Raw genomic sequence first — 26,888 nt, forward strand, 5'->3', positions numbered from 1 at the left:
CTCAGGCGGGGCAGGCAGATGAGAAGGGAGGGAAGATTCTGGAGGACCACCAAGCGCAGGGCTGGAGGGCTTAGGGAGTCAGAAGTCCAACGGGTAAGGCGAGGGAATGTCTGTCTCCAGCCAGCAGCTGGCTTTTCGAGGGAGGTCTGGGCTAGGCAGGAGTTGGTGGGAGAGAAGCCCCTCCCCTGGGTTTGGCTGTAGTGAACCAGAGACAGACCTGAAGGTCGAAGCTCTCGGCTGGAAAACAGTGCGAAGTGTTGGGGGAAACATCGTCCAGACACAAACCACGCAACCCAGCCCTGCGACTTCCAGCGCTGCTGACACACGCGGGCGACCGAGCACGGCACAACACCCTCGTTAGCTTTAAGCTGAGGACAGGAAGCAGAGCTAAACACTGGAATGTCATCCAGAATTTCACAATTGTCATGTGGACTTAGAATTTGCCAGAGACTTTAAAGCGATCCCTCAGCTGAGACTCCTGGTCCCCTCCTCTCTCCAGCATGTTGGGGAGGTCTCCTGGACTATGAGAGGCCGCATTTTCAGGGGACTCAGTGTTGGTTTTTGCCTGGTGGGGTGGGGGCTGCTGGGTTCCCACGAGGCGCTGTCTGAGGTCCCTCCGTTCCCCTCCAGGCTCAGCCTTGGCCCACAGACCTGCAGCAAAGCTCTGGGAATCAGACCCGTAGCTTTGCAAATAGAATATGATCCTTGCGAAACGGCCGCTTGAAGGGTGGCGGGGTCACTGTGAGAGGAGAGATGTTCTGAGCTGTTTTCCTGCTGCCTTTGAAGTCAAACCAGCGGCGGCTCCAGGAGGGGAGCCATCACAGGTGCAGAGGCGGCCCCTCCCGGCTGCGCGCAGTTCCTGCGGAATGAAGACTTCCTTCTTCATTACTGGGCATGTGTTTGGGGCACCTCTTTGCAGTCACGAATGCGCTATTCCAAGACACAAAGCACCGGCCTTCCATGCCTGCGTGCGGTGGAGATGAAGCGCTGCCCGTGGGGGTGTGCGGGGCCATCCTCTCCAGAATTAATGGTTCAATAGCTGGGTGAGAGCTGCTCGGCCCACCGAGGCATCTTCTGCAGGATTAAACGTCATTCCTTCTAATGACTTGATTTATGTCTGGAGGTTTGCGGCTCCAAACAAAGTATTGTGATGGTGGCGATAAATCACACTGGGGATTCTTACGATGGCTATCATGCTTCGTTTGTAGGCAGGTGATGGCAGAAAGAGGGGCTGCCGTGTAACACACATGCGGGCAGAAAGGACACAAGACACCTGTGGTGTCAGGCGGTGGGAGCTTGAATGGGAGGGATCAGGCTTTGGGTGCCTGAGGCCTTGGTGAGAATTTCTGGTTGGGGATGGCGGAGATTCCAGAAGATCTGAAAATCCACAGGAAGGCACTGTCCTGAGTGCTGGAGGTGAACGTCCTGAGAATGTCATTTCCAGCTTTTGACTCTTGTCTGCCCCGCTGCCTCCCTGATTGAGAGCATGAGCCTGCCGAGGTCAGGGCCTTGGGAGGCACATGTGCCTCCTGAGGGTCACGCCTTTCCCGTGTGCTCAGGACAGCTTCTGGAATACGCTGGGGCCATTTTCCAGTCTGCAGCCCTGCCTTGGGTGGGGAGAGAGCTGAATGGAACCAGGCTAGGATGGCCCTGCAGGGCTGAGCTCCTCAGAAGAATGAGGACCAACTGGGCTGCAGACAGGTGCCCCTGGGCTGGCATCTCTCACTCAGCGGCTAACAGAGCGTGATCCTTTTCCACTAAGACCTTGCCCTGCAGGGAAGAGCTCAGGGGACCTGAGGTTGATAAGTTCACCTCCACGACGGGTTTAGATAAGACCCAGCCTGGGCTCAGGAAGAAACCAGCAGCCCCGCTTCCTCAGCTCCCGTCCTCGCTTTCGGCTGAGGTCTTCTGTCAGAGATGCTGTCACCCATGCCCCCCACATCTGAGACTGGCTGCCTCCTTGAGACAGGGCAGAGGCTGGAGATGGCATGCAGGGCTGGTGACCACTCACGGTACTGCCACAGAGAAACTCAGACTGTTTCCATCAGCCCAGCTAAAGTTCCGGGCTGGCCAGAGGCTGTGGGAGCAGGACCTTCCCTGCCGGTAAAATTAATCCTGCCCCTGGCAGCCAAACAGAGGAACAGGGGATGGAGGAGGCAGGACTGGGGTCAAGTCCCAGGGGGACATAGCCGCTGTCTTCCTGAGACGGAGAGGTCTGTTCACGGACGAGCCCTGAGGCCTACAGTGCCACATCGGAGAGTTTGCCCATAAGAGGTTATGATCCGAGGTAACTCAGGGATGCTGGACACTGGGGGAAAGAGATCCATTACTAGGTAGTGGCCTCAGCCCTTGCTCATGGCACATTTAACTGGGAGGTGCGGGTAGGGGAATCAGGGTGGGGAGAGGCTCGTGTGTTGCATAAGGGGTGTCTTCTATGTCAGATGTGAGTGTCGGGCGGATGCTGGTGGGTGGTGGGTAGATGGTGGATGATGAGTGAATGGTGGTAGGTGAATGGTTCAAGGTTGAGAGGAAAGGATTTGAGATGAGGGCCAGACCATGGCTGGGGCTAGACTGGCAGGTAGCTGGAGGAGAGAGGGCTGGGGAAGTTACATGGCTCCAGTCCAGCTCCACTGGCCCAAAGTGCAGCCTCTGGTAGTGCCTTCCTGTGGGCAAGAGGGACAGGAAGCTGGAGCCTCCCTGACTGTCTTTGGCTTCTCTGATACTCAGGAGGTGGCACAGGTGACAACTTCAAATCAAAGGTAACCCTAGTCCCCATTGATCCCCTTGAGTCCCGAGTGTACATCCTGGCTGCTACAAAATATGGCACTACCCCCTCCGCCCAATGCCGAACACAGTCTTTGCATCAGAAGACTAAGGCTCTGTCCATCCTTGATTAAAACAAGGGGGAAAAATGTTTGTTTTGTAAAGTCTGGCAAATTTTGATAATGAAACCTATAGAACATAAAATACTGAAACCTTTCTAATTCCAGGCAGATAAGGAAGAAGGGTAACGTATTTCGACTTCAGAAGCAAGAAATAATCTTTTATCACCTAATTTAACAGCGTTACTGGGAAAATATGTTAGGAGAATGTAAAATGTTTAAATGCTAAAATATGCTGTCTTAGATGGCAAGGGTTTTAATTGCCCCATTCAGAGTCCAAACACACTTCCACGGCAGCTCTGACAGACGGTGCTGGAGAACACGGTGTCCATCAGGAGGCACAGTGGGGAGGGTCAGCACGGAGTTATGCTGTCTCCCCTGGGAGCTGCCAAAACCCCACAGCTGTCTGGGCTCTGCGGCACTTGTGAAGTATGAATCAGTTTGGATATTAATATTAATCGGCCAACACATTAATATTAATCAGTTAATATATACTTCCCATGACAACGAGAGATAAAGGAACCTTATTATGTGGTGTATCAAGGAACACAGAATATCTAAATGGATTTTCTTGGGACGCAGGGCATAAAGGAGCCTAAGCCTCTTAGGCTTGTCATCTCTGCAGAGAGCAGAGCCGGGGCACGCGAGCAGGCACAGTCATAGCAGTAGAAGCCTCGGGGAGTACATGCCTCTCTGCGGGCAGGGAGGTACTGCCCCTAGTCTGTGAGCAGGTTGGAGGTGTGGCGGTGGGTGTAGGAGCCCTATACCCCTTCTTCTCAGGGCTCAGGGGGCAGCAGCAGACCTTCCCTAGGGGCAGGCAGGCTGCACGGAACGGCGCCTCATTGCCCATGGGGAGAGAGCACTTCTGGGGCCTGGTGGGTGCTGAGGACACAGGGATGGATAGAAAGATGCTCCAGGCTCTCAGGCCCTTCATTCAGCAGGGCTGGTTTTACTCTCCGTGTTCTGCACAAGGGCAGTGAATCTCAGAGAGGCGACGTGTCTTGCCCTGGTCCAAGTTGCTGGCCCAGCGTGGGGCAGAGCCTCGGTCTGGGCCAGACCTGTTTGACTTCAGAGGCAAGAAATAACCTTCATTCTAAACATTATGCAACACTGCCTGTGGGTTCCTGGGGCCAGGCCACGCAGAGCAGCACAGCAGGTCCCGCACAGCCGTCACGGCCGTGTCACAAGGTCTTGGCCTCACTGGGGTTCTTGGGGAGGCCAGGCTGCCGGAATGGGGGGGCAGTTGGAGTGTGGCAGCAGAGCCCCCTCCACGGAGGCTTACCTTTCAGCATGCTCACTTGCAGACAGCCTCCACAGGCAAAGGCACATCTGAGCGCAATTAACATTTGAAGCACTAATTATTTTACTTGGGTGTCTAAGTCTGAGGATCCTACAATTTCAGTTTAATTGGAGAAAAATGGTCATCAGTTACTGAACAGCAGGAGGGCGGCTCCATGCTTCCCCGACACTGAGCCGAGCCCAGCGTCACTGGAACATATGTGTCCCCTCCGCGGCAGCCGGGCAGCCGTGCCAGGAGAGGGCGTGGTGGGCGGGCCTCGGGCACCCTGCCCTGCCGTCCCTGACATCTGTTGGGAAGAAGGCTTTGGGCCGAGTTAATTACTCGCTTTTTTATCTTTTCCATTTTCTTCCATTTTCTGCAACAGCATCTGTTGCAAGAAAACCAACTGCAGGAGGAAATGGGATTCGTTATTAAAAGGAGAGTTTATAATGTCCCCTTTACTCCCCCTTGTACTTGATAATAATCTGAGCTCATAATGAAATCCTCAGGCCCGCCCCGGCGTGGCAGGGTGCGGGGGCTGGTGGGGGTGCGTTTGCCTGCTGCTGAGGGTCACAGGGGCTGTCCCAGAAGGGAGACTCCTTCTGAGGGGCCCGCGCCACCTCTCCTATCCTTGTGGGTGGGCATCTGGTGTCCAGGGTCTCAAAGAAGAACCATGAGGCTTTGGTGCCCACACTTGTGAAAATTAAAAATAATATTTTATTTTGCCTGGCCTCTTTTTTTCTTTGGTCTCCTCTGGGCAACCAATGAAGAGCCAATCAATAGTTCTAGAGTTGGGCTTAGGGAGACTGAGAAGGTGGCCCCAGCGGGCTGGCTGCTGGCAGAGCAGGGCCGAGGCTCTCTCTTCTGACAGTCTCTTCGGACTAAATGGCCTGGCCCAAGGCGGGGGCGGGCAGCACGAAGAGAAGGGTGGCCCAGGACACAGGGAGGTGCTAACCCGGTGGCATCTCCTCAGGGACAAGCTCCAAGGCCCAGAGAGCCCGAGAGGAATGAATGAGAGACTGAGGAGAAAGAGTCTGTCCCTGTGCATGCTCTCTTTGGGGACCAGAGCCCCCAGAGAGGGCATCTAGTTTATGTTTTTGTTTTTTTAAATTTATTTTTCAATTACAGTTGACCTGTCATATTATATTAGTTTCAGGTGTACGACGTAAGAGTAGACATTTCTATACCTGACAAAGTGATGCCCCCGATAAGTCTAGTATCAACCTGACACCGTGGATAGTTATTGCAATAGTATTGACTCTATTCCCTGTGCTGTACTTCACACCCCCGCGACTGTTTTGTAACTGACAGTTTGTATTTCTTATTCCCTTCACTTTTTTTTTGGTCCATCCCTCTACCTACGTCTCATCTGGCAAACATCAGTTCGTTCTCTGTATCTATGTTTTTTGTTCTATTTGTTCATTTATTTTGTTTTTTAGGTTCCACACGTAAGTGAAATCGCATGGTATTTGTCTTTCTCTGCCTGACGTTTCACTTAGCATAATACCCTCTAGGTCCATCCACGTTGTCGCAAATGGCAAGATTTCATTTTTCTTTATGGCTGAGTAATATTCCATTGCACAGATGTACCACCTTGTCGTTATCCAATTGTCTAACGGTGGGCCCTTAGGTGGCTTCCATATCTCGGCTATTGTAAATAATGCTGCAGTGAACATAGAGATGCATAGACCTTTTTGAATTACTGTTTTGAATTTCTTTGGATAAATACCCAGAAGTAGAATTGCTGGGTCATAGGTTCGTTCTATTTTAAGTTTTTCGAGGACCCTCCATGCTGTTGTCCACAGTGGCTGCAGCAGTTCACACTCCCGCCAACAGTGCACAAGGGCACCTTTTCTCTACACACTCACCAACACTTGCTGAGTGTCGATGTGCTGGTGACGGCCGTTCTGACAGGCGGGAGGTGATATCTCATTGTGATTTTAATTTCCATTTATTTCTCTGATGATTAGCGATGTTGAATATCTTTTCATATGTCTATTTTCCATCCGTATGTCCTCTTTGGAGAAACGTCAATTCAGGTCCTCTGCACATTTTTTAATCTAATTTTTTTGATGTTGAGCTATAAGAGTTGTTTATATATTTTGGATATTAACCCCTTATCAGACATATCCTTTGCAAATGTTTTCTCCCATTCGGTGGGTTGTCTTTTTGTTTTGTAGATGGTTTCTTTGGCGGGAGGGCATCTAGTTTGGCATGCAGCTGGAAAAACTGAATTCAGCCGTGCCCCTCCCTGGACACGTGATAGGCCCTTGCTCAAGAATTCATCCTCCCGACCGGCACTGACCTGGCTGGGTAACCCTCCTCTAGTCACACCCTCAGTGACCCTGTGACTCCACTCGCTGGCCCCATCAGGGTCTCCTAAGTGATCCCGTGCTATCACTAACCCCCCAGGACACCCTTCTTAGGTCTCCTTCTCTCTCAAGTTCTAGACCACCTTGCCTCTCCTCCTCAGGGAGGACCCCCACTTCTCAGGCAGGCCTGGCGCACAGCACCCCAATGCAGAGTCTGGGTCCTTTCCCGCCTGACGCCTCTGCTCTGTCTCTGGGTGCTGCGGCCCTTCACTCATGCCAGCTGTGTGGGACCACCCCCGGCCCAGGCTCCAAGCTTCACAGAGGCCCGAGGGCCCTGCAGAACTCATATAATACAGCTGTAGACAAAGGGCTAGAACCACCCGGAGGTCCGGAGTGCCTGCCGGTGGCCCCTTGCCCGGTGCGGGTGCCGACCCCACTCCTTTCGTAAACCCGCTCTCCGTGAGCCCGCCGGCACGGTGCTCCTCCTCTGCCAGGGACTCCTGCCTCTCTTCCCAGAAAGTCTGACCCTGGCCTAGAAACCTGGCCTCCCACAGCACTCGGAGACTTCCCCAGGGGCCACTGCCTACCCCACTCTTGCACTGACCCTGCCATCTTCATCAGCGAGGGTGTTTATTGATTCTAGGCACCCACTAGCTGTGAAGAGTCTTGCAACACTGGACTCTCCCAGAAGCCCATGAGGTCAGCACTATTTTGACTCAACTGGACCCATGAAGAAACTAAGACGTCCACGTGTTAGGCTGGTGAGTGGCTGAGCTGGGATTTGAACCCGGTTGTTTTTGGCTCCAGGGGCTGCTCACCTCTCCACCGACTGCTTTCTCCTGGAGCTTTGCTGACGGCCGCTGGCGTCGTCCTGCGGGGGCCCGCTGAGTGTGCTGTCCCTGCCTCCTCTTCGGCACTGAGTCCCCCACCCCTCCCCCACCCCACCGGCCCCTCTAGGGTCCACACAGGTGGGGACTCTCCTTCCTGCCACCCTCCGCTTTAGCCCAGGCCCTATCCAAAACAGCTCCTGGAACCTCTCTGATGCCCTCAGGCATCTGTGCGCACCTGGGAGATGTCATCGGCATTCCAGTCTGATTTCCTTCTTTAGACTCTCCTTGGCCCGTTGCCGTTGGTCCTGGCTGCCTTCCCTGAGCTGTGGTCCCTCCCTCGCTGCACCGGCTTCCAGGTTAAGGAGGGCGTCCTGAGCACGAGGGCCTGAGTTGTGAGAGTCCCCACAGGGCCTGTGACTGGCAGCAGTTCATCTGCCTGCAGCCTCGGTCTCGCCATCTCTATGACAGGGAAGCAGTGGCTCTGTGTCCAAAGGTGACTGTGTCTCCAGGAGGAAAGGACAGTGTGGACGACCTAGACCGCGGGCTCAGTGAAGGAGCGTGCAGGACCCCCCAGCTGTGCTCAGACAGCGACAGCCCCCAGGTGCCCAGGTCTAGGCCAGACCCTCTGTCTCCCCCTCCGCGGCGGGGAGCCCAGGCTGGGCTGCAGGCAGAAGCAGAACCCCAGGGGAAGAAGGCTCTGGCGAAAGGGAACGTGGGGCTGCTGGAGGGGACAGTGCTGCAAGCCGCTCAGTGGAGCTGGCACCGGACTGCAGGTGGCCCGTGTAGCTGCAGGAGCAGTCCGTCCTGCGGAAGTCGTGGTTCCCCTTCTCGCCCGATGTGGGGCCCTGGTCAGTTCCAGAGCCACCCTGGCCCTGCACGTCCTCACGTGGAAGACGGGGATGGCAGCGGGGGCCATGCAGAGGGCCACCCGAGCTCATCGGAGGAGGAGGGCGGCAAACGCCTGCGGCTGGTCAGCGCCGGGCATATCTAAATGTTCAAGGACGAATGCGGAGGATCAGGCAGTGGGATGGCCCAGGGGTGCCGGACAGGGCAGTTCTGTCCAGAGCCCTCGTTCACCGACTCCTGCTGCCCACGGCGAGGGAAATGGCAGTCTCCATCCGCAGGAACACGCTTCTTCTCCACAGAACTCGTCAGGAGTGTGAACTTTGCAGATGCCCCCAGTGGGCGGACGCCGGGCGGGGCAGAAACCAGCCTTCGAGTTGTTTCCTCAGTCTCTGCCAAAAGCCGTGCCCCACACGTGCAGGTGAAAACAAGTTCAAAGCTTACAAGATTTCCTTAGAATTGTTCCTGTCATGAAATATTTTGTTCGCGCAAAAGAAAATATATAACATCTAAAGACTAAGAACACACGCATGCAGGCATTCACCACCAGTTTAAGAAGCAGAGTTTTATCAGCATCGTCGAAGCTCCCTCTGCCCCTCTCGGGCGGCCCACCCTGCCCTGGCCAGAGGAGACCACGACCCCGAATTCCGTGTGTATCATTTGTTTGCCTTTTTAAATGTCATTTTTCTTGTTGCAGGTACTTGTACCCCTAGACAACTTATTGATTTTTGTAAAGTAACTAGGAATTGGCCACGGTGGGAGTATTTACATCACAGAAATTGGCAAATGTTACAAGCCAGGGCTTTGTTTGTCCCTTGACCCCAAAGCACATTTATCAGCACGTGACTGGTTGTAGGCCAACTCCAGGGGGAAGCCATCACCTTCCAGAAGAGTCTCCTGTCAGCCGAAGTCAAATCTCTGATTAAGGGTGCAGTTGTGAGCCATGAGCTGCCTACACTCACAGCGGCCGGGGACAGGTGCACCCACCGGGAAAGCAGACCTGGGCGGAGCACCCACAGCAACCACTGCAATGACTCACAGTGAGGATCAGACTAGAAGTGACCCCACAAATCTGTTGCCTCATTTTTTGTTCTATGGCTCAGCGTACTTATAGGCCACTCCTTGGAGCCAAGCACATACCTACCAGAGCGCCTCCCAACCTGAAATTATTTATGACTTGGCATTCAGGGAAGAAAAGCAATTTTCTCAGAGTGTCTGATGTCGTAATATACAGTCCGTTTGACATGCATGTGCCCAAACTGATTGCTCTGCAGGGCGGCCACTCCATTACTATTACCCTGAATTAAGAAAGGAGAGTTGATATTGCTTGGCAGGATGCTAACTCAAGTAGCATCCAAAGAAAATGCCTAGAGCATCTTCTGGAAAAATAAACACCTTGAGAGGAATTACAAAATGCGCCAGTTATTTGGCCAGATCATTGTTTTCTAGGGCTCTTTGTTAAGTGATGCTGGAGTGAAGTCCAGCCCGCTGGCTCTCAAAGCCCGCTTTCCAGTACTCCTGGCTGCACGGCTGCGGACTGGTCACACCTCCTGCCAGAACTTCACTAAGGACCATGTCGCCTGTGTTCACTTTTGCTGTGACAATAAACTCAAAGAACATGCCCACCAACAGGAGATGGATAAACAAATTGTAGCATATCCATACAATGGAATGCTGCTGTCCATAAGGAGAGACAAACTACAAATGTACAGGACAGTGTAGACGAAGCTCACGGACATAAGGCCGAGTGAAATAAGCCATACTTGACTTCCTGCAGGGTCTCACTTACATAAAGCGCTTCAGCAGGCAAAACTAATCTCTGGAGACGGAATAAGAGTGGTAGCTGCCTGGGGGGCTGGGCGGAGGGGGTTTGAGTGAGCAGAGGCACGAGAAAATGCTCTGGGGTGAGGGAAATGTTCCATATCTGGGTTGGGGCGATGGTATAATTTGAATGTGTTTTCCTGCATATAAATTATAGCTTAATTAAACTGATAAAAAGTTGTGCGACTGTATTTTAGAACTCTAAAATGCCATGTTAAAAAAATGCTATTTCAGTTTTGCCGAGATCTTGCTTGTATCTCAGAAACGAAATGGTAATACCTAGAAGGAAAAGGTTTTCATAAAACTGAAAAACAGAGGTGAATTCAATAACATCAGCTACAGTCAATTTTCCACGATCCTTGAGTAAGCAAAGAAATTTGAACACCCCCGCTCCACCCTGACCACAAAGTAAGCCTCAGGCACTCCTTGTGAGTTGAGGGCCCAGGTGAGGACTGGGAGCCAGAGGTGAAGGCTGTAGGGAGGCTGGGGTCAGAGAGATTGTCGGCATGACAGATGCAGTGGCCACTATGGAAGCACAGCGACACAGCTCACAGCCGAGTTTCCCTCCAGAGATCACTCTGAGCTGTAGGAAGTCGCCTCGCCCAAGGTCACACGTTCTTCCCAGGGGCTGCGGCATCCAGTGACCGGTCGACGCGGAATATAAGGTGAATCATTCCGGACGTCTCCTTGGGGCCATCCCAGCTCCAGAGCTCCGTGTGGGACTGGCTGACTACATCACAGACTGACCTCTCCCTCTGCCACCTCTCACTTCCTTCCCTTCCCCCACAGGTGTCGATCCAAGAGAACCCATATGCATCCTACACTTTCTCAGTCTCTTTCCCAAGAATCTGACAGTTGGTGCCCGTGGTCCAAGAAAGCAGGTGCCAAGATGAAATGTTAGAGTCGAATCACCTGTGACCAGACAGCAATGGGCCCCCAGAACCGGAGCTAGACAGGGCACAGACAGCCCCGACAAGAGGTAGTAATGCGACTCTTAAAATTTGTACTGGCAGTGGGCTACTGGCAGAGAACTACCGGTGGAAGGCAATGTGTTGGTGTGTATAAACATGTGTCAGAGGGCTGAGAAATATGGGGCAGGTAGTAATTTAGAGACAGTGAAGTTGGTTGGCTATTGCCTCTTTAGCAGCCTGTAAAGACACTCCCATCTTCTGTAGCAAAAGGACGGGTCCCAGGATGTTGTCATAAGAGTAGCTGAGCTGCAGAGAAGGTTAACTCTCAGCAACGTCAGGCCCCTGACAGAAGGAACGAGGCCCTGAGAAACGGGATGGGGACATCTGGATTGATGCATGTGAAGACGAGAGGCTACACCCTGAGAGGTGAGTGACCCAGAAAACAGGTAACGACAGGAGCCAGGAGTGCACACCGAACTCAACCTGAGGGTGTTCGCCAAGAGGGCAGAACGTAAAGTTGGATAAGGAGGAATAATTGATAGGCGAGCATTCTCTTGGGATACGGGATTTAACAGTATGGCAAGGACCCCAGATGACAATGCTAACGCGCTGCCAGGATGGCTCTTCGAAACACAAAGAGGGCTATGGCCTGCACTAAATGAGGCAGAAACGATGGAACTGCTGTGCAGGTCATGGAGGCTCACAGAGGCGGTCATGCTGGAGTGGTCTATGAAAGGCCAGGAAACCCAGCCGTGACTATGTTTTGTGGGAGTGCCTGGAGCACACCCCCTTGTCTAAAGCAATAGAGAATACACTGGTGAGAAGGGTCACCAGCATAACGAGAAGCTCGGTGATGGCTCTTCTTAGTAGGCCGGGGCCAAAGGCGGGAGATGACATTACAGACCTGAATCCCTGATGTCAATGGAGACCACGGGATCTTGAAATAAGAGAAGCAACAGCTCTTAGCCGCCATAAACAAATTCCAATAAGCAGCAATGTCAGTGCAGCAGCCGACAGTTGTTGACCTGCAGAAAACTACGGGATGGTTAATAGAACAGAACATCCCTCAGGGCAAGATAGATGGCCAGCCAGCGAGGGTGTCGGCCAATACACACAACTGAAAGAAGTCAAGATGGCTGATCAAGAGGCTGAGGGCAGCTGTCCCAATAAAAAGGCACAGTCCCTTGGCAGTTTTCAGGTCTAGAACTCAATGGCTGAAGGAGAGGTTGGGTTCCCAAGAGGAAGAAGCCCACGGCATCATAGCAACTACATAGTAACGTCTCCCAGTCGTTCTCAAAGTGACATGTAGCCATTTGTTTGGATAAGTGTACACTGAGGGGGAAGGGGAACACCCAAACATTTCTAAATTTTTGTCCAAGCAGATATAGACACCTGGGGACTTGATCCTTGGGAACCTGGAGTGTCACTACAGCCTCCCTGGTAGAGTGAGGGCACAGAGGGGACAGCACACACAGCCCAAGTCAGGCTCACAGACTCCCCACCTGGGGACCATGTTTCCCCAGTCTGTGGCTGTATAGTCAGAGTGGATGTATGTGGCAGCTGGCAGGACCCCCACGTCTGTGCCCTGCAGAGAAGCCTGGGAAAGTTACCCAACGCCTCAAGCCAAGACGTTAAATCAAAGGTAATATTACGTCTGGGAGAAGGGCAGCGATTAGTGCCACCTTTAAAGACCCGAAGGATGCAGCAGTGGTCTACCCTCACATCTCCATGTAATGCACCAGCCTAGTCCCTGTAAAAGGCAATGGGTCCTGGAGGATCACAGTGGATCCCTGCACTCTGTCAAGTTGTCACCCCAACTGTAACCACTGTGTCAGGTGTGCTATCTTGCTAGAGAAGATTTATATGGCCTCAGGTACATGGTAGTGGCACTGGCCTGACAAATAGGTTCTGTCAAAAAAGAGTCTCAGAAACTGAGATTTGCACGTGCATGCGATACCAGTTCTGGGGGCTCATATGAGAACATATAATTTACCTCTAAAGAGGTTCACTGTCCAGTGGGAAAGACAGCTAAGTGAATATGTAATGACCTTTAAGGGCCCTTGAACCTTCTGAAATGGTAAGTAGTGTGTGTGTCTCTGTGTGTGTGTGAGACAGAGAGAGAGAAAGAGAGAGAAAGAGAGAGAGAGAGAGAGAGAGAGAGACAGCACCCAAAATGTGAAGACTCACTCCTGTAGATTTTTAACTGAAACTCCACATTGCAATTTGATAACGGGAGTTTAAGAGTGAGTCTTATACTGCTGGTCTGGGTCTGTTTCAGAGTGATTCTCTTCTCCCTGGGAAGGCTGTTTCCATGAATTCTCTGAATTGACCAAGTCTCTGTCCCAGATCCAACTTTTCATGGCACACGTCCACATAGGCCACAAGCCCACAGGGAACCGGTCTCCTCGGCCTGGCAGGAGCTCTGACTTTGAATTTGGTATGCCACACAATTTTCACGACCCAGTTCCGCAAACAGATACCCACGGCCCTGAGAAAGATCCCTGGGTGTCATCAGAGAGGTCCCCTCACCTTCAGGTGCTGGGAATTTCCACCAGGGAATGGCACGACTGACCGTGAAGCTGTCTTGGAGGGACCTATGTGAGGTTTGCTGCTCTGACTGTTTGAGTTTGTCTACTCAGGGCTCCTATGGCTTGCTGGATGGTTCCAGTAGTCTAATTCTAGGACAAGTTACAGGCATCTATTATGAATTGTTTATAGAATATTTAAAGCACACACTTTATTTTTGAAGTTAGTATAGAAGGACTTTTAAGGAAAGTGACAGGGTCCCCATCTCGCCTCCGCTCCTGAGAGCTGACTTCCCCTAACCAGACCGCACCAGACCGCAGTGTTTGGTGCAAGGTGCCACCTGCCAGGATGTGAGCTTGTCTGGTTCTCTATGGCCACTTGCTTGTCGACCAAAACCTCGTCTGATCCTTCAACCTTCTCTTTTTGAGAGATGCCCAGAGCCTGGATGTCAGAGAAGAAAGATCTCATTTTCGACTCTTACCTAAGCTTTCAGGGACTGTCAGAAGAGAAGAAACGTGTTTTTGTAAAAAATCACAAATATGTGTGAACTCTTGGGAACGATGTTTTGGGGCTGATGGAATGAGTCTTGAATTCCATTTAACACACAAGCGCATACACACCTATGCATTCACAAATGTAAGTACCACTTGAGTCTCACGCCATGATTTATGGCAAAAAGTAAATGACTTAATTTCTACTTATTAACCAGCTCTGAGCGCACAAGATAGAACAGTGTAATTTGGACTGAACTGTAAAGACGATGTGCGGTATCTGAGGATGATCAGATCCCCAGGGAAGGAAGGTGACTGGTCACCCAGCACTGATGGAAAGAGAAAGGGAAAGTTTTCTGCCTCCGTGACTCCTGGGGGTTCGGTTAACCATTCTCTGCTTGTTTGAACTCCGTCTCGTGTGAGTGGGGAGAAGAGTCAGCTCGGGCTGGTAACAGTCATGGCTAGGAGTGAGCTAGGGAAGAGGTTAGATGGCTAGAACTAAGTAAAAATGAGACTAAATCTCATGAACTTGCATTTTCCTTGATCTCTCTCTCTCTCTCTCTCTCTCTCTCTGCAGGTGGAAATGGAGTGAGGAGAGTCAAGTCCAACCCTGTAGTTGTAAGTGGAAAGCAGTTTTCTGAAGTGGGGCAGGGCTGGGGAGGGAAGCTGTCTGGTCTCCTCAGACACAGCCCATCCGGTCCCGGGAGGCCCTCTGGATGCAGAGGAGGCAGGGTTCTCACGGCCTTGATTAACCCTGGCAATTTCCTCTCCTCCCACTGTCTCCCTCTCCAGCCAGGGAACGGTCTGTGCACTTGCTAAAGAACTTGCACTCCATCCCTCCAGATGGCAGAGAACTGATATGCACGTCAGAATAAGAGCACAGCGTTCCTTGCTAGCTTTCTGATTCCTTTGGAGTCCATCACGCTTTGCTTCTGCGAGAACTGCAGTTTTGAAGTAATATGGGAATGTGTTTAATTAATCCTGCTCTACTATGGCCAACTGGTTTGTGGCATTTTGCTGAAAGCCCAGGGCTGGGAGTTCGAAATGACCGCAGACCCTTTACAAAGGTTGACAAGAGTTGTCCTGCTTCTGCCATTGTTCCATTTTCCCAGTTGATGACTCGGGGAAGGGCAGAGATCAAAGGCTGCGAAAATTTTCCAAACATACATTTTCAGAGCCTTTTAATGTGGCCGGTCCATGACCCCATCCTCTCACACAGGACGATGGTGGCCGGGAAACACATAGTCTCCAAATCAGCCCTGCAAAGTTTTGAGCAGTCAGAGAATATGATGTATTTATCTAGTAGCATGTTCTCTGGCTGCATGTCATATCCTCATCAAGAATGGGAAAAGGGTAATTGGATTTAAATGTCAAGATGTTCCCAGTGTAGGGTGGAAGGCACATATCTCTCTTCTCAGCTACAATTTTTTTCTTTTTTTTTTTAAGTCTTATAATGAGAGCTGCAACTACTTGTTGCTGAAGATGACAGGAGAAAATTCTCCAGGACTTGGAGATAAATGCTGTCACAGCTTGGGGGCTATCAAATGCAGAGGCCACATAACAAGTGGCCAGGGATGAGTGAGAAGCCCAGGGTTAGGCAAGGGGACTTAGCTGGGTGGAGGACAGACTGGAGAAGGCTCCGGGGGAACCCCAGAGGAAGAGGTGGCTAAGACATCTGTCCTGGGAAGACGGCCATACTTCAGAGAGTGTGACAAATCCAGCCCCTCCCTGGGGATGGTTCCCTCTTGGAAAATGTCCTGTGGCCTTTTTCTGGATTTTGAAAAGCTAATTGTTAGAACGCAACGGCATGGGGAGATGAACTGCCTGCCCCACTTGTCTCGGCTCTAATGATGGCCACAACGAACCCTATTCCTGGTGACCAGGACAGCCGATTTCCACTGCTGAGGACACGGCTCCAAGGGCACGTCCCACTGGCTCTGCACCTGGGTGTGGAATGACAATGACACACCACATAGTCTTTCTTACAGGTAAGTTGGGGACAGGCTGTGGGCTCTATCCCGCATGGCCACAGACCCCGCAGCTTCTGCGGTACAGGGTAGGGAGGCAGAGGGCGGTGGCGGTGTGTCCACTGGTGCTAGTGCATGCCTTCTAGAACAGGAAAGGAGTCTGAACAGGACGTTTCCCACAGACATGGGGTTTCATGTTCCCCCCACGGTGCCCCAGGTCCCCAAAGCTGCCTCCATACTTATGGGCTAGCTAAGTGGTCACCCCAGTTGGCAGTGGACTGTGCATCTAGTCTGAGCTCAAGCAAACATCCCAGAGTGCTTCAGAGGGATCCCTTCTCTGTAAAAGTGAAGTCCTCCTCTGTGGAGATGGCAGTGCCAGGCTGAAGGCACAGCAAATCATAGACGGGGAGGTGGAGGGGGAAGCAGGCTGGCGAGTGGTTAGACCAGGACCCGCTGGGGAGCCTTTCTAAGTGCCAGTAGGAAGCATCGCCCTAGAATCTGACTATGAGGGTACGGGAGAGCCTGGTGTCATCCTGAGAAGCATCCAAGGTCAAGAACCTTCTCCCCGACCCCAGCATGCAGGAGTCGGGGTGGAGTGGGGAAGGCCGGGCACTGGGAAGGCACGTAGGGGCCCTAGGTCAGTACCGAGGTCCTGGCTAGTTCTCCACTTCCAGCTTCCAAACGCACCCGGACTCTGAGGTGCTCTCCTGCTGGTCCTCCGGCCTCCTTTCTTGCCCTTCTGGGGCCTGATTCTCAGTTCAGTAGGCACGATCGATAGGAACAAGAATAAAAGCCAATTATTCAAAGTGAGGGCAGAGTGTGGGGTGCTGCTAGGCTCCCCAAACTCAGGAGAGCACATGCTCCGGCAGGAATTCCACAGGCTGCCTCCATGCAGACGATCTCCAAGACTGTCCTCAGGCCGAGGGTCCATGACGGAGGAGGGAGGCGAGAGGTCCTCCCAAGAAAGGGCTGGAATCCCAGCCCACCCCCAGGTGTCTGTCTCCGTCACCACAGATTCATCGCTTTATTGGGCTGAGGTCACCGTGGCCCCTCAGCCCAGAACAGTCTCTTTTGCAGGTGGGGGGATGGAACCTTTGAAAATGCACTTCCTTAACTAGCAACAGGTGGAAGGGATGCTCTAGTCCATTCACAGATGTGAGTGATCCTTCTAGAAGAATGCAGAGAGTATGATTTTCTATGGCTGCTATAGAGAGCTGTGTGTGTGTGTGTGTGTGTGTGTGTGAAGAGAGAGAGAGAGAGAGAGAGAGAGAGGATGGATGCATGCACTAGAATAGACCCTCCGGCTGCCTATGGCTGAGTTGGGAGGAGAGAAGCACTTGGCTGGAGGAGGCATGTCCCTCTCTCCAGGTTCTCACACTGCCAGGGGCACAGCTGATGCCTCGCCCTATCAATCTGTGAATTCTCTTCTCCAGCTCAATCGCTTTCTCTGTGTGTGCGGCATTTGAAGCCCGTCTGGATGTGCCCCTTCGCCCCTCCGCGGAGGAGCAAGGTTGGCCACTGCGGTGGGAGGCTCTGTGCCGGCGGGGGAGGGGCCTAGAGCTCTTCCCACCCTTTGTTCCATCTTTTCTCAGCTGGGCTGTTTCTAGGGATTGTCTTTGTCTCTGCCAACAGCTGGGATTTTCTGATCAAAAGCCAGGCCTGGCACTGCCGCCTGCCAGTAAGCACATGCCTTTAAAGGCTGCCTCTTTCTCCCCTGGGCCAGGGACTTCTCTGCCTCACATTTGCTACAGCCTCTGGCCTTGCTTGGGCCATGATGTGGAGGACCCTCAGAAAGAGACCCTGCTCCCCTCTGCTTGGCTTCATGTGGGCGGCGAGGGATGGTTCGGGGACCAACTGGGAAGGATTCATGGTTGTCAATGGGACCTCATCGGGCAGGACCCTCGCCCACTCCCCCGGCCCCAGGCAGGGACGGTACTCAACCTTAAGTCCACCTTCCAGGGTGCTGTGTTGGGCACGGCGGCAGGAGGCAGGAAAGGCCCAACTTCAGAAAGCTCTGGAAGCAGGAAGGTGGGTCCCCACTCCCAACAGACTCTGCTGCTGGTGGCCCTCCTGGCCTGGGCACTGAGAGAGTGCTCTCCCTCCTTCCTCTCCCCTCGCCGAGCCCCTGCAACTGGGGCGACAATGGAAGAGCATGCTCCGGGGAGCCATGAGCCTGGGGTCTGGCCACCACCCCTATCCCTTCGTCTCCACTCCACCTGTGCCTGCGTCATGCCGTGTGGGTCCCTGTCACTCTCTGCTCATAGAGAAACAAGCCTTGACTTGGAGAATCCACAGGATGAGCCACCGAAGTCTTCGCTGCAGGCAGCGGGTGTACAGGGGCCCTCAAAACCGGTGCTTCTAGACGTCAAGTGTGACACACATAAGAAGTTTCCGCTTTTATGTTACGTGTTGTTTTGGAGCCGAAGCCAGAGCCAGCAATAATTTATCTATTTTACTCCATCTCGTGCTGAGGCTTCAGGATGACGTGCAAGAAACAACAGCATAGATTAAAAGTAGATTGACGGGAGAGGGGAAACAAGTAAGGAGGTACGGATGGCTCCAGAAGGAAGACTGAAAGTTGATTTCCCGTGACAGCTTCACTTGGGAACAGGCTGTGGTATAAAAAGCCCGTAACTGGTCTTGATCCTCAGCTTCCTTCCAGGCACAGAGCTTCAAAACCCTTGGAATTTCCTGAGTGATCAGTGTCTTTGTTATGCCAACGAGGTGACTTCTGGTGGCCCCAAGACACCTTCAGGATGGGGGCTGGTCACAAGAAAACTCAACCAGCTGATCAAAGGGTCAGAACTTTCAGGACCGAACCCAGGAGGAGAGGGGAACTGGCAACTGAGTTCTGTTTCCTGGCTAGTAATTAATCGATCAGACCTACGAACTGAAAGCTGCATAGAAACTCTGGACACCGAGGCTCAAGGGAGCTCCTGGTGGAAAATGTTGACATGCCTGGAGGGTCATGTGCCCTGATTCCATCAGAAACGACATGGAAGCTCTGCGTTCAGGACCCTCGCAGACCTTGTTCTATGTGTATTGTTTATAATAAAACCGTAATTGTAAATATGGCATTTTCCTGATTCCATGAGTCTTTCTAGTGAATTATCAAACTTAGAGGGGTCATCGGGTCCCCTGAACTTGCAGCTCGTTGCATTGGTGCAGCCAGCCTGGGGACCCCACTTGCGGGCTACTGTCTGCAGGAAGCTCAGTCTGGTGGAGGACTCTGCCCTTTGCTGTGGGGGCTGACGTGAACTCCCCCACATCCAGCAGAACCGTGTGGTAATTAACCCCAGCTGGGGCAGAAACAGAATGTGGGCTCACGTACCAGGTGTGAGCTCCCCAACAGTCAGTGCAGGGCCAGGATTCTGAGGATTAGACGAGAGGCTCTCCTGTGCGACGGGCCAGTGTGCCTGGCCTCATCCTTCAAGGACAATCACGAGCCTCAGGGGGCTGTTTCTCAGACCCTCAGAAGAAAGGGGCAGCGTCACCATGGAGCACATCCAGCCCTCAGCTGAACTCAGAGGGCCGTGCTCAGTCTGGCAGCAGACCTGGTGGGGTAGAAGTGGAGGCTCCGCTGCCCCAGCATGTGGATATGGGAACCCCTACCCTTGCACCCCAATCTCTGCCACGTGACTGAGATGCTGAGAGAGCTCTCCAGTTTCCCCGGGGCTGCGGGATGCTTCAGATGGAAACGGGGCCTTAGGCAGCCCGTGAGACCAGCGCCTTCACGCCCCTCCCAGCCCCGGCTCTGCCCAAACCAGAGACCTGCCCCACCCCCACCCTGCTCAGGCCCGGAGCTCTGAGCAGAGAACTGAAACCTCGTCTCCAATCACGATTCACACATGTGTAGACACACAAAGACACCGCCAATGAACTGAAGGGGCGGCAGCCAATGCCAGACCCTGGGAGGTGGGGCGGGCAATGGTGTGTCCAAAGGGAAAAGGCCACATGTCTGTCCAGACCACTCGTCATTCCCAGCAAGGTCCCCATAGTATCTCATTTAATTCTGCCACTGCCCTTTGGGAAGCCTCTATTCTTTACCTTATACCCCTCTTATGGATAGGAAAACCAGTCTCAGCAAAGTGAAGTTTGTCCCCAAAGGTCTCCCCGCTTCACCCTTGCGCCACCCCAACTGTTTCTCCATAGCAGCCAGAGCGATGCTTTCACAGAGCAAATCAGAACATGCCAGCTCCCCACGGAAGCACCTCCATCACGTCCCACCTGGGGCAGGCAGCCTCTTTGACGGCGCCCAGCGGCCCCACTGCCCGGTAACTTGCCCTTGCTGCTCCTTCTCCATGACTGGGCTGGACCTGGAGACGAGCTAACACACAGAACACAGCTAACGCGATGAGACGTCACTGTTGAGAGTACGTCACAAAGACACTCAGACTTCCGTTTTATTTGCCCTCTCTCACTTACTTGCTCTGGAAGAAGCCAGATCCCAGGCCGTGAGCTTTCCTATGGCAAGGTCCACACAGCAAGGAACCGAGGGAGTTGTCTGGCCAACAGCCACCTGGCTGAGCGTGGAAACAGTTCCGCCCTCAGTCGAACCCTCAGATGATTGTGGCCCATTTCCCTCTGGGCTTTTGCTGGGTTTCCCTCTAAGTTCCGCCGGCAACCGGAGCTCTTGGCGTGCCAACACGGCAGGGCCTTCTGCTACGAAACGGACAGAGGCTCGTCTTCCCTCTGTCCCACCCCTGCTAGCAGAGCAGCTCCCTGTGCCAGAATGCTTTGTCAGCTTTTGCCGAGATGCTCGCCTTGTTTGCCTCCAGCCCCTCCCACAGATGTGGTCCACAGAGGGCGACCAGAAGTTGGAGTAGAGCAGCTAACACTGCGGGTGGGGGAGCCTGCCTCCTCCTGAGGCCCAAGGTGTCCTCACCTGGTCAAGACTGCCTTATGGCGTATTCTTCCCCTCGGGGGCCCAGGTCCTCTTTGCCCCCACCTCACAGTCTCCCAGGGAGCTAGAAGGGGTGAGATCTGCCTCCCTCTTCCCCTCCCTTGCTCTGTGCTCCTCCACACCTCTCTTTCCAGTGGGCTATGAGCCTCAGAGGGCAGGTGCATGTCTGGGTATCCATGGTCAGCTCAGGGATGGCAAGGGAGAGGCTGGGACGCTTATCAAACCAAACCCAAGTATCAGGGGACATGCTAGGAGCTCTCTCCCAGGACCGCACGAGGCCGCAGGATGTGGTGATATGAGGTTCGACCCAAACGTGCCCCTTCTTTGCCTGGTACCAGTTGGCACTCCAACTCCCCATCCCTTCTTTGGATCCGGCAGCTGCCCTGAAGGACATCCCTTGGTGAGGGGTGTGATGTGCACTCCTGGGAAAAGCCAAGGGGAGAAACAGCTATTATGAAAGCCGACGGGTGCCACCCCTGCCTCAGGAGCCGCCCTAAATGCAGCATCTCCATACAACCAGACTTGCCCAGGCCTGAGTGCAGAGAGAATTCTGAACTAGATGGGAATGCGCTCAAGCGTCCTGAATTTGTCCAGGAAATCTTGGGTTGAGCTGAATTTACACAAAAGCGTAGCTAAGTAGTGTGACACAGGCAGGCTGGAGGTCTAGAACAAAAAATTAAAGTCTATTCTGGAAATGTAGCTCTGCCTGTTAGGCCAGAATCTATGCGGACTGCCACAGGTGTGGCTGTGAGCCTGACGTGGCGGTGGCCGTGCACTTGCTGCAGCCCCCAGGCTATGTCACGGCAGTCCCACGTCAGTGCTCAGCTGCAAGTGTAACAGCTCTGCCCTTGGCCCTCTGGGGACAGCACCCCCTGCTGGGCATTCATCAGTGCCCCAGCCACAGGTGGTATATGGGCTAGGTTCGGGGCTCAGCAAGGCAGTGGAGCCAAAAAGGAGGACTCTGGAAGGGAAGGCACACAGGTTTCTGCAAACAGCACATCTAGGCTGGCCTGGAACGCAGCCACCAGCCGGCTGCAGAGGGAGGCTTCCCCAGGGAGTAGCTTCACTTGGCACCTGGTCACGGTAATTACTGCTGAACTTTAAAACCTAACGCAGCAAAACCGCAAATATTTAACATGTGTTCCTCCTCCCGGGGGGCACAGAGGGAACTGGAGCAAAGGGCCAGATTCACAACATGAACTCCCGAGCCTGCTCACAGAATGGATTAATAAAGAAGCCAGCCATGAGGAGATGCATGACCCACAGCAAGCAGCAGCTGCAGCCCCAGCCCCCGGTACTGCCGGACACGGCTCCTGGGCTGAAAGCAGGGCGCCCGTCAGCCGCAGACGCTCAGCTCCCCTGAGGCCCATTCAGGGCTACGGGCACACACATGTGCAGACTCCTGTGTGTGGATATACATGCCCACAGACTTGCAGGAGCCCGAGCACACACACCACACACACAGGCGCAGGCCCACCCCCCAGTACTGGGCCCCACGTGGCGGGGACTCCTGGGCAGTGCAGAGAGCTGCCTTGGGAGCCTGGTCCAGCCTCTTGGGTTAGCAGGAGGTTATGGTCCAGCCCTGCCCTTATATCCCAAGCTCTGCGGATAAAGGACTTCCAAGAGGGGATGATCATGGTACCAGGCTTTTCCCCGGCGGGATCAGAGGCTCAGGCTCTGAGCAAAGGTGGTAGCATGAAAGGGTCGTGACTTGTGGGGCCCTTTTGGGGAGCCGGACGCACGGCCCTTCAATGGCTCCCAAGTGATTCTGGATGAAGCAGATCATACCGGCACCTGCGGGGACCTGTCGGGTCAGGAGCAACCAGGGATCCGACCAGGCCGGGGTGCTGGTGTCGGGTGGGAGCGGGGGCGCTGAGGCCAGGCAGATGACAGAGCGGCGAACGCCAGGCCTGCTGCCGCGTTTTCATCCCCTCCTTTTGCTAATGACCCTCGGCCCACATCTCCCTCCCTTCTCGCAGGGGGAGCTCCCTCCTCTGTGGCAGTCGGGTGGAGACGAAACTCAGATCCGCCCTTCCAAGTCCGGGGCTCGGCGCTGTTGTCTGGAGGCATAGAGTTGGTGGTTCTCTCTGCTCCCCACAAACAGACTCAGCTCTGTTCTGTTTCCCACCTGGAAGGGAGCTCCAGGGTCCTTGGCTTCACCTGCCCCACCGCCCCCAGGCTGAGACCTCAAGCTTAAGCGGCCCAATGCTCGAACCCAGCGTGGCCAGTCCTATGTGACCTGGTGTGCGGCTGACAATGCCCCCTGCCCTACCCACTGCCCCGCTTTGAACTCCCGGTGGGCAACTTGGTCATCTTAAGAGATTGGTGGCCCCCAGGCCTTCTCTCCAGTTCCACAAAGGCCTCAGGGCAGAACCGGGTGAACTTCAGCCCCTAGCCAACCTTCCAGGTCCAGGAAGGGAGGAGGAGGGAGAGTGTGGGAGGGGGGGAGGGAGCCCCCACCTCGGTGAACCCCATCCTGGCTGCTTCTCTCTGGGCTCATGGGGTTAGGACCAACTGCATGTGAGAGCCCTCGATGGTCCCATCCTCGGTGTCCCAAGTGGATAAGTCCAGCTGAGCCCAGGCCACTCTGACCTGAGCCTCCCAAAGCATCTACCATGACCGGATGAAGGGACACAAAGGGGCAGGGAATGCCAGGGTCAGAGGTGAGGGGTCACCTGCAGCTGAAAGCCCCAGCCTGGTTCTCCCAGCTCCCCTCACACCCCAGCCCCCTTCCTTCCTCACGCCTCTCTCCTGAGACTCCTGGAGCGCCAGGTGGGAGGGAGAGCCAAGGGAGAAATCCTATTTCCCACTCGTGTGGCCTTCGGGACAGATGAAGAAGTCACTCCTTCCTACTAAAGAGGAAACCAAGGCTCCTTTGGGTGAGCAGAGCTGTCAGGAAGAGCGTGCTCAGCCTCTCAGACCCGCTGCGGGGCCCTGTTGGGAGCCCAGGCTGGCACGGTGACCAAAGGATGTGGCGGCTGGTTTTTAATTTTCACCTTTTACAAATTTCATTACCAGGAATTTCAGGTTTGAAGAATCAGGACTTGAGGTTCGGTTCTCAGAGTAAGGGTCTGGAAGGAGCCTCACAAGCAGCCGGCAGACAAGCTCAGGTGTAGGATGCCTTGGGGGTGCCTGGGGCTGTGTGTAGGAATCAGCCTGGAGCCAAAGGAGATGCCCTTCCGGGCCCGGGACCTCCGAACCCTGATGAGGTCTCTGTGGCACGTACAGCCACAGACGTGGAGACGCAGCATATTCCCTCAATCACACACACAGACACACCGTTTCCATTGCCTCCACACAATGTGACACACCTGTACACGTGTGGTCATGGCTCTCATGAAAACACCTGCCCCCTACGCACGCACACATGCGCAGCCGGGTTCAGTGGCTCCCTGGAGCTCTGGACAATCATCACCTGCCCCTCTCCCCATTACTCGCTGGGTCCCTCCTCCAGGGATCTGCCTTGAAGCAGCTACAGGGTGGCTCTGCTCCAGCCTGGCCCCTAGTTGGGGTCTAACTCGGTGTGGTCTCTCCCTTTGGGCCCCCTGGAACAGCTGCTGAGAGGAGAGAAGGCTGGGGATGGCCCCTTTCTGTCCTCCCCAGCCCCACCACTGCCCCCGCCCCAAAGCGAGCATTTTTGTGCGACCCGGCTTGTGAGCACTCGGCCTAGCTTGCCACGCCTGCCATCTGCAGCAGGCCCTCCTGGCTGACCCTTTTCTGACCTGGGGGCTCCGAGGGCGGGGAAGGAAACAGAGGCAGAGGGGTCGGGGCGGGGGCAGGGAGGTGGACAGGCCCAGGAGGGACAAGCCTGACCTCCAGTCTCTCCAGAGCGACCTCAGCAGATTGCTCCCCTCCCCCCGCACCCAGCGGCACTGTCTGGGCTTGCTCCTGCACACCGTCTGGGAGGGGCGTCCTCCCAGCTGTGAGCACACATTTTAAGTTGTCTTCAATTATTCATGGGGACTTGGAAGAGCCGCCTGCCTGCCCTGAGCAACCCTGCAGCCATGCTTTGCAGAAGGCTGCTTGCGGTGTGCCCCAGAGGGCCCATGCATGTCCTCATCTAGGATGGCAGGACCACAGGGAAAGCAAGGCCCCCCCAACACTGTATCTGCCCCCAGGGGTGGGGGCATGGCCCAGCACCTCCCCCTTCTTTTGAGAGGCCCCATAGGGCTAGGGGCCCCAGGCCCAGGGTGCAGAGACCACCTCCGGAGGAGACAGACGGGGCATAGCCAGGGTGTCTGGCTGGGGCAGGGCTGGATTTCAGGGGCAGTAATTAGCTCAGGGCCTGGGCGGCTGGTAACCAGTGGAACCCGGTCAAGGGCTCATGGCCAGAGGTCAGGGTCATTGAAAGACTGAAGCAAGGGCAGCTGGCTTCACCCAGGGCCTGCATAGTGGCTGTTGTGGGCCCCATATGGGGCTAGGGGCACCGAGGAGGCAGGCCCAGTATCCTTTAGGATGTATCTGCTAGTGCCTGGGACGTGAGACCTAAGCCAGGGAGTAAAGCACCCGCAGCCTGCTTCTGCCCACTGACCTTCCCATCCCCAACCCACCAGCACCCGCTTGTCCCCCTTTCCACTCCCAGCCCCTGAAGGGACACCACACACACCAGGAGGAACATGTGATTTAGCTGGATCGACTAGCTTAGTCCGGCCGCCGGCCATAGGAATTGGCCCAAGGAGGGTCAGGTAACAAAGCTAGGGTGATAACGGAGTCCTGGAGATGCCAGGGCCACCCCTACGGGAAAGGCTGCCTGGGAGCGAACCTATTAGGGGAAAGCAGAGGCGGGGAATGGAGAAGCTGAGTTCCGAGGACACCGAGGCGGCACCTGAATACAGCCCTACCTGATGCCGTCCCTTTCAACCGACATGCTCCTGTCAACCCAGGACGCTTCTCTCAGGAAGTGGACAATGGGTGAGCACAGGACTCCAGCCACCACTCATTCTTCCCAGGCACTGGCCAAGGAGGAGTGACAATGAGATGGTGCAGGGCGGGGCATCCTATAGGCACCGTCTCCTGAAGAGGACTCAGGGGCACCCCAGGGGGCTGCAGCCTCTGGCACATACAGCACCCTGACGACAAACACAGGCACTCAGCACACACCTTCCCGCGGACGCGCACACGCACACATACACAGAGGCACATGCTCACAGAGGCTCATGCTCATATACGCCTGTGTGTGCACCCTTGCACGGACGTTCAGAAACATGCATGCGGTCATGCACACACAAATAGACACACTCGTTCTTAAGCAAATACAATTACATACACACACTTGCAGATAAGCCCTCAGGCACACTCACACATGCAGATTTGCCCACACTCACGGGTACACATGACCTCACTAGCCCAGGGCATGTGCACGTCCCCACTAAACTGCACATTTATGTGTGTTGGGAGTGGAAACGTGGCAGGGGAGAGGGGCAGAGTCTGATACTGCCCCCTGGTCTCCAGCAGGCCTCGGAGCACAGCCTGTGGGTCTTCGGAAAGGTGAACACCAGGTGAAAATGATTAGCTGTCACTTAGCACTTGATTAATGAGGCTCGCTCTTGGCAAAGGGCTGACATGTTATTGATCCACTTGGTATACTCATACTGGCAATCCCAGAGCCTGAGCCCGAACCAGCGAAAGAACATAAGAAGCAAGGGAGGGAAGGGCCATGGCAGTGTGAGGGGCGGCTGCTGCTGCCAGCCCACTCGCGGCCCACAGCCCTTGCTGGGCAGCAGCTACGCCTGAGCGTGGGGGACGGGGGGACAGCTCCTTCTCCTCAGAAACCTCACTGTGCCATTATGCCCCTTTGAGGTTTGTGTTCCTAGTCGTGAATCCCCAGGCCAGGGTGGAGAGGGGAAGGGGTGGAACCAGGGAACAGGGACGACAGAAGGAAACCTGATGACAAGACCACAGGAACATTGGATATGAGAGCAGCATCTGGGCCTTTTTCTTGAAGATGTTAAGCTTCCTCTCTTGTTTCCTGGTAGAATTTAGTCCACTGCAAGGGCTATGGCTTTTGTCTATCCATAAACCTTTACTGACCGCCTTATCACATCTTTCTTATAGTGTATTTACCTATCTATCCATCATCTGTCCGTCCATCCATCCACCCACCCATCCATCTACCTACCCACT

At 54.3% G+C, this 26,888-nt stretch overlaps 2 protein-coding genes across 4 annotated transcripts in view; one reads left to right on the forward strand and one right to left on the reverse strand.

The window, feature by feature from the left end:
• Window positions 1-26,888, reverse strand: part of CHST8 (carbohydrate sulfotransferase 8) — a 113,444-nt gene that overhangs the window by 12,348 nt on the left and 74,208 nt on the right. The window lies entirely within an intron of this gene.
• LOC120622856 (uncharacterized) lies at window positions 17,150-18,841 on the forward strand. Its single transcript, XM_039888585.1, has 2 exons — window positions 17,150-17,372; window positions 17,495-18,841. Exons 1-2 carry the CDS (start codon window positions 17,340-17,342, stop codon window positions 18,302-18,304), a joined length of 843 nt encoding a protein of 280 aa, XP_039744519.1. The 5' UTR covers window positions 17,150-17,339; the 3' UTR covers window positions 18,305-18,841.

The sequence above is a fragment of the Pteropus medius genome, unplaced genomic scaffold (genome assembly GCF_902729225.1).
Source record: "Pteropus medius unplaced genomic scaffold, Ma_sr-lr_union100, whole genome shotgun sequence".
Taxonomy (NCBI): domain Eukaryota; kingdom Metazoa; phylum Chordata; class Mammalia; order Chiroptera; family Pteropodidae; genus Pteropus; species Pteropus medius.

Excerpts from the sequence above, each read along its gene's own strand:
- LOC120622856 (XM_039888585.1), top strand. The coding sequence starts at position 17,340 with ATGTGCCCCTTCGCCCCTCCGCGGAGGAGCAAG. Across the intron at positions 17,373-17,494 it reads CCCCTCCGCGGAGGAGCAAG|CTGGGATTTTCTGATCAAAA; the intron begins GTTGGCCACTGC and ends CTCTGCCAACAG.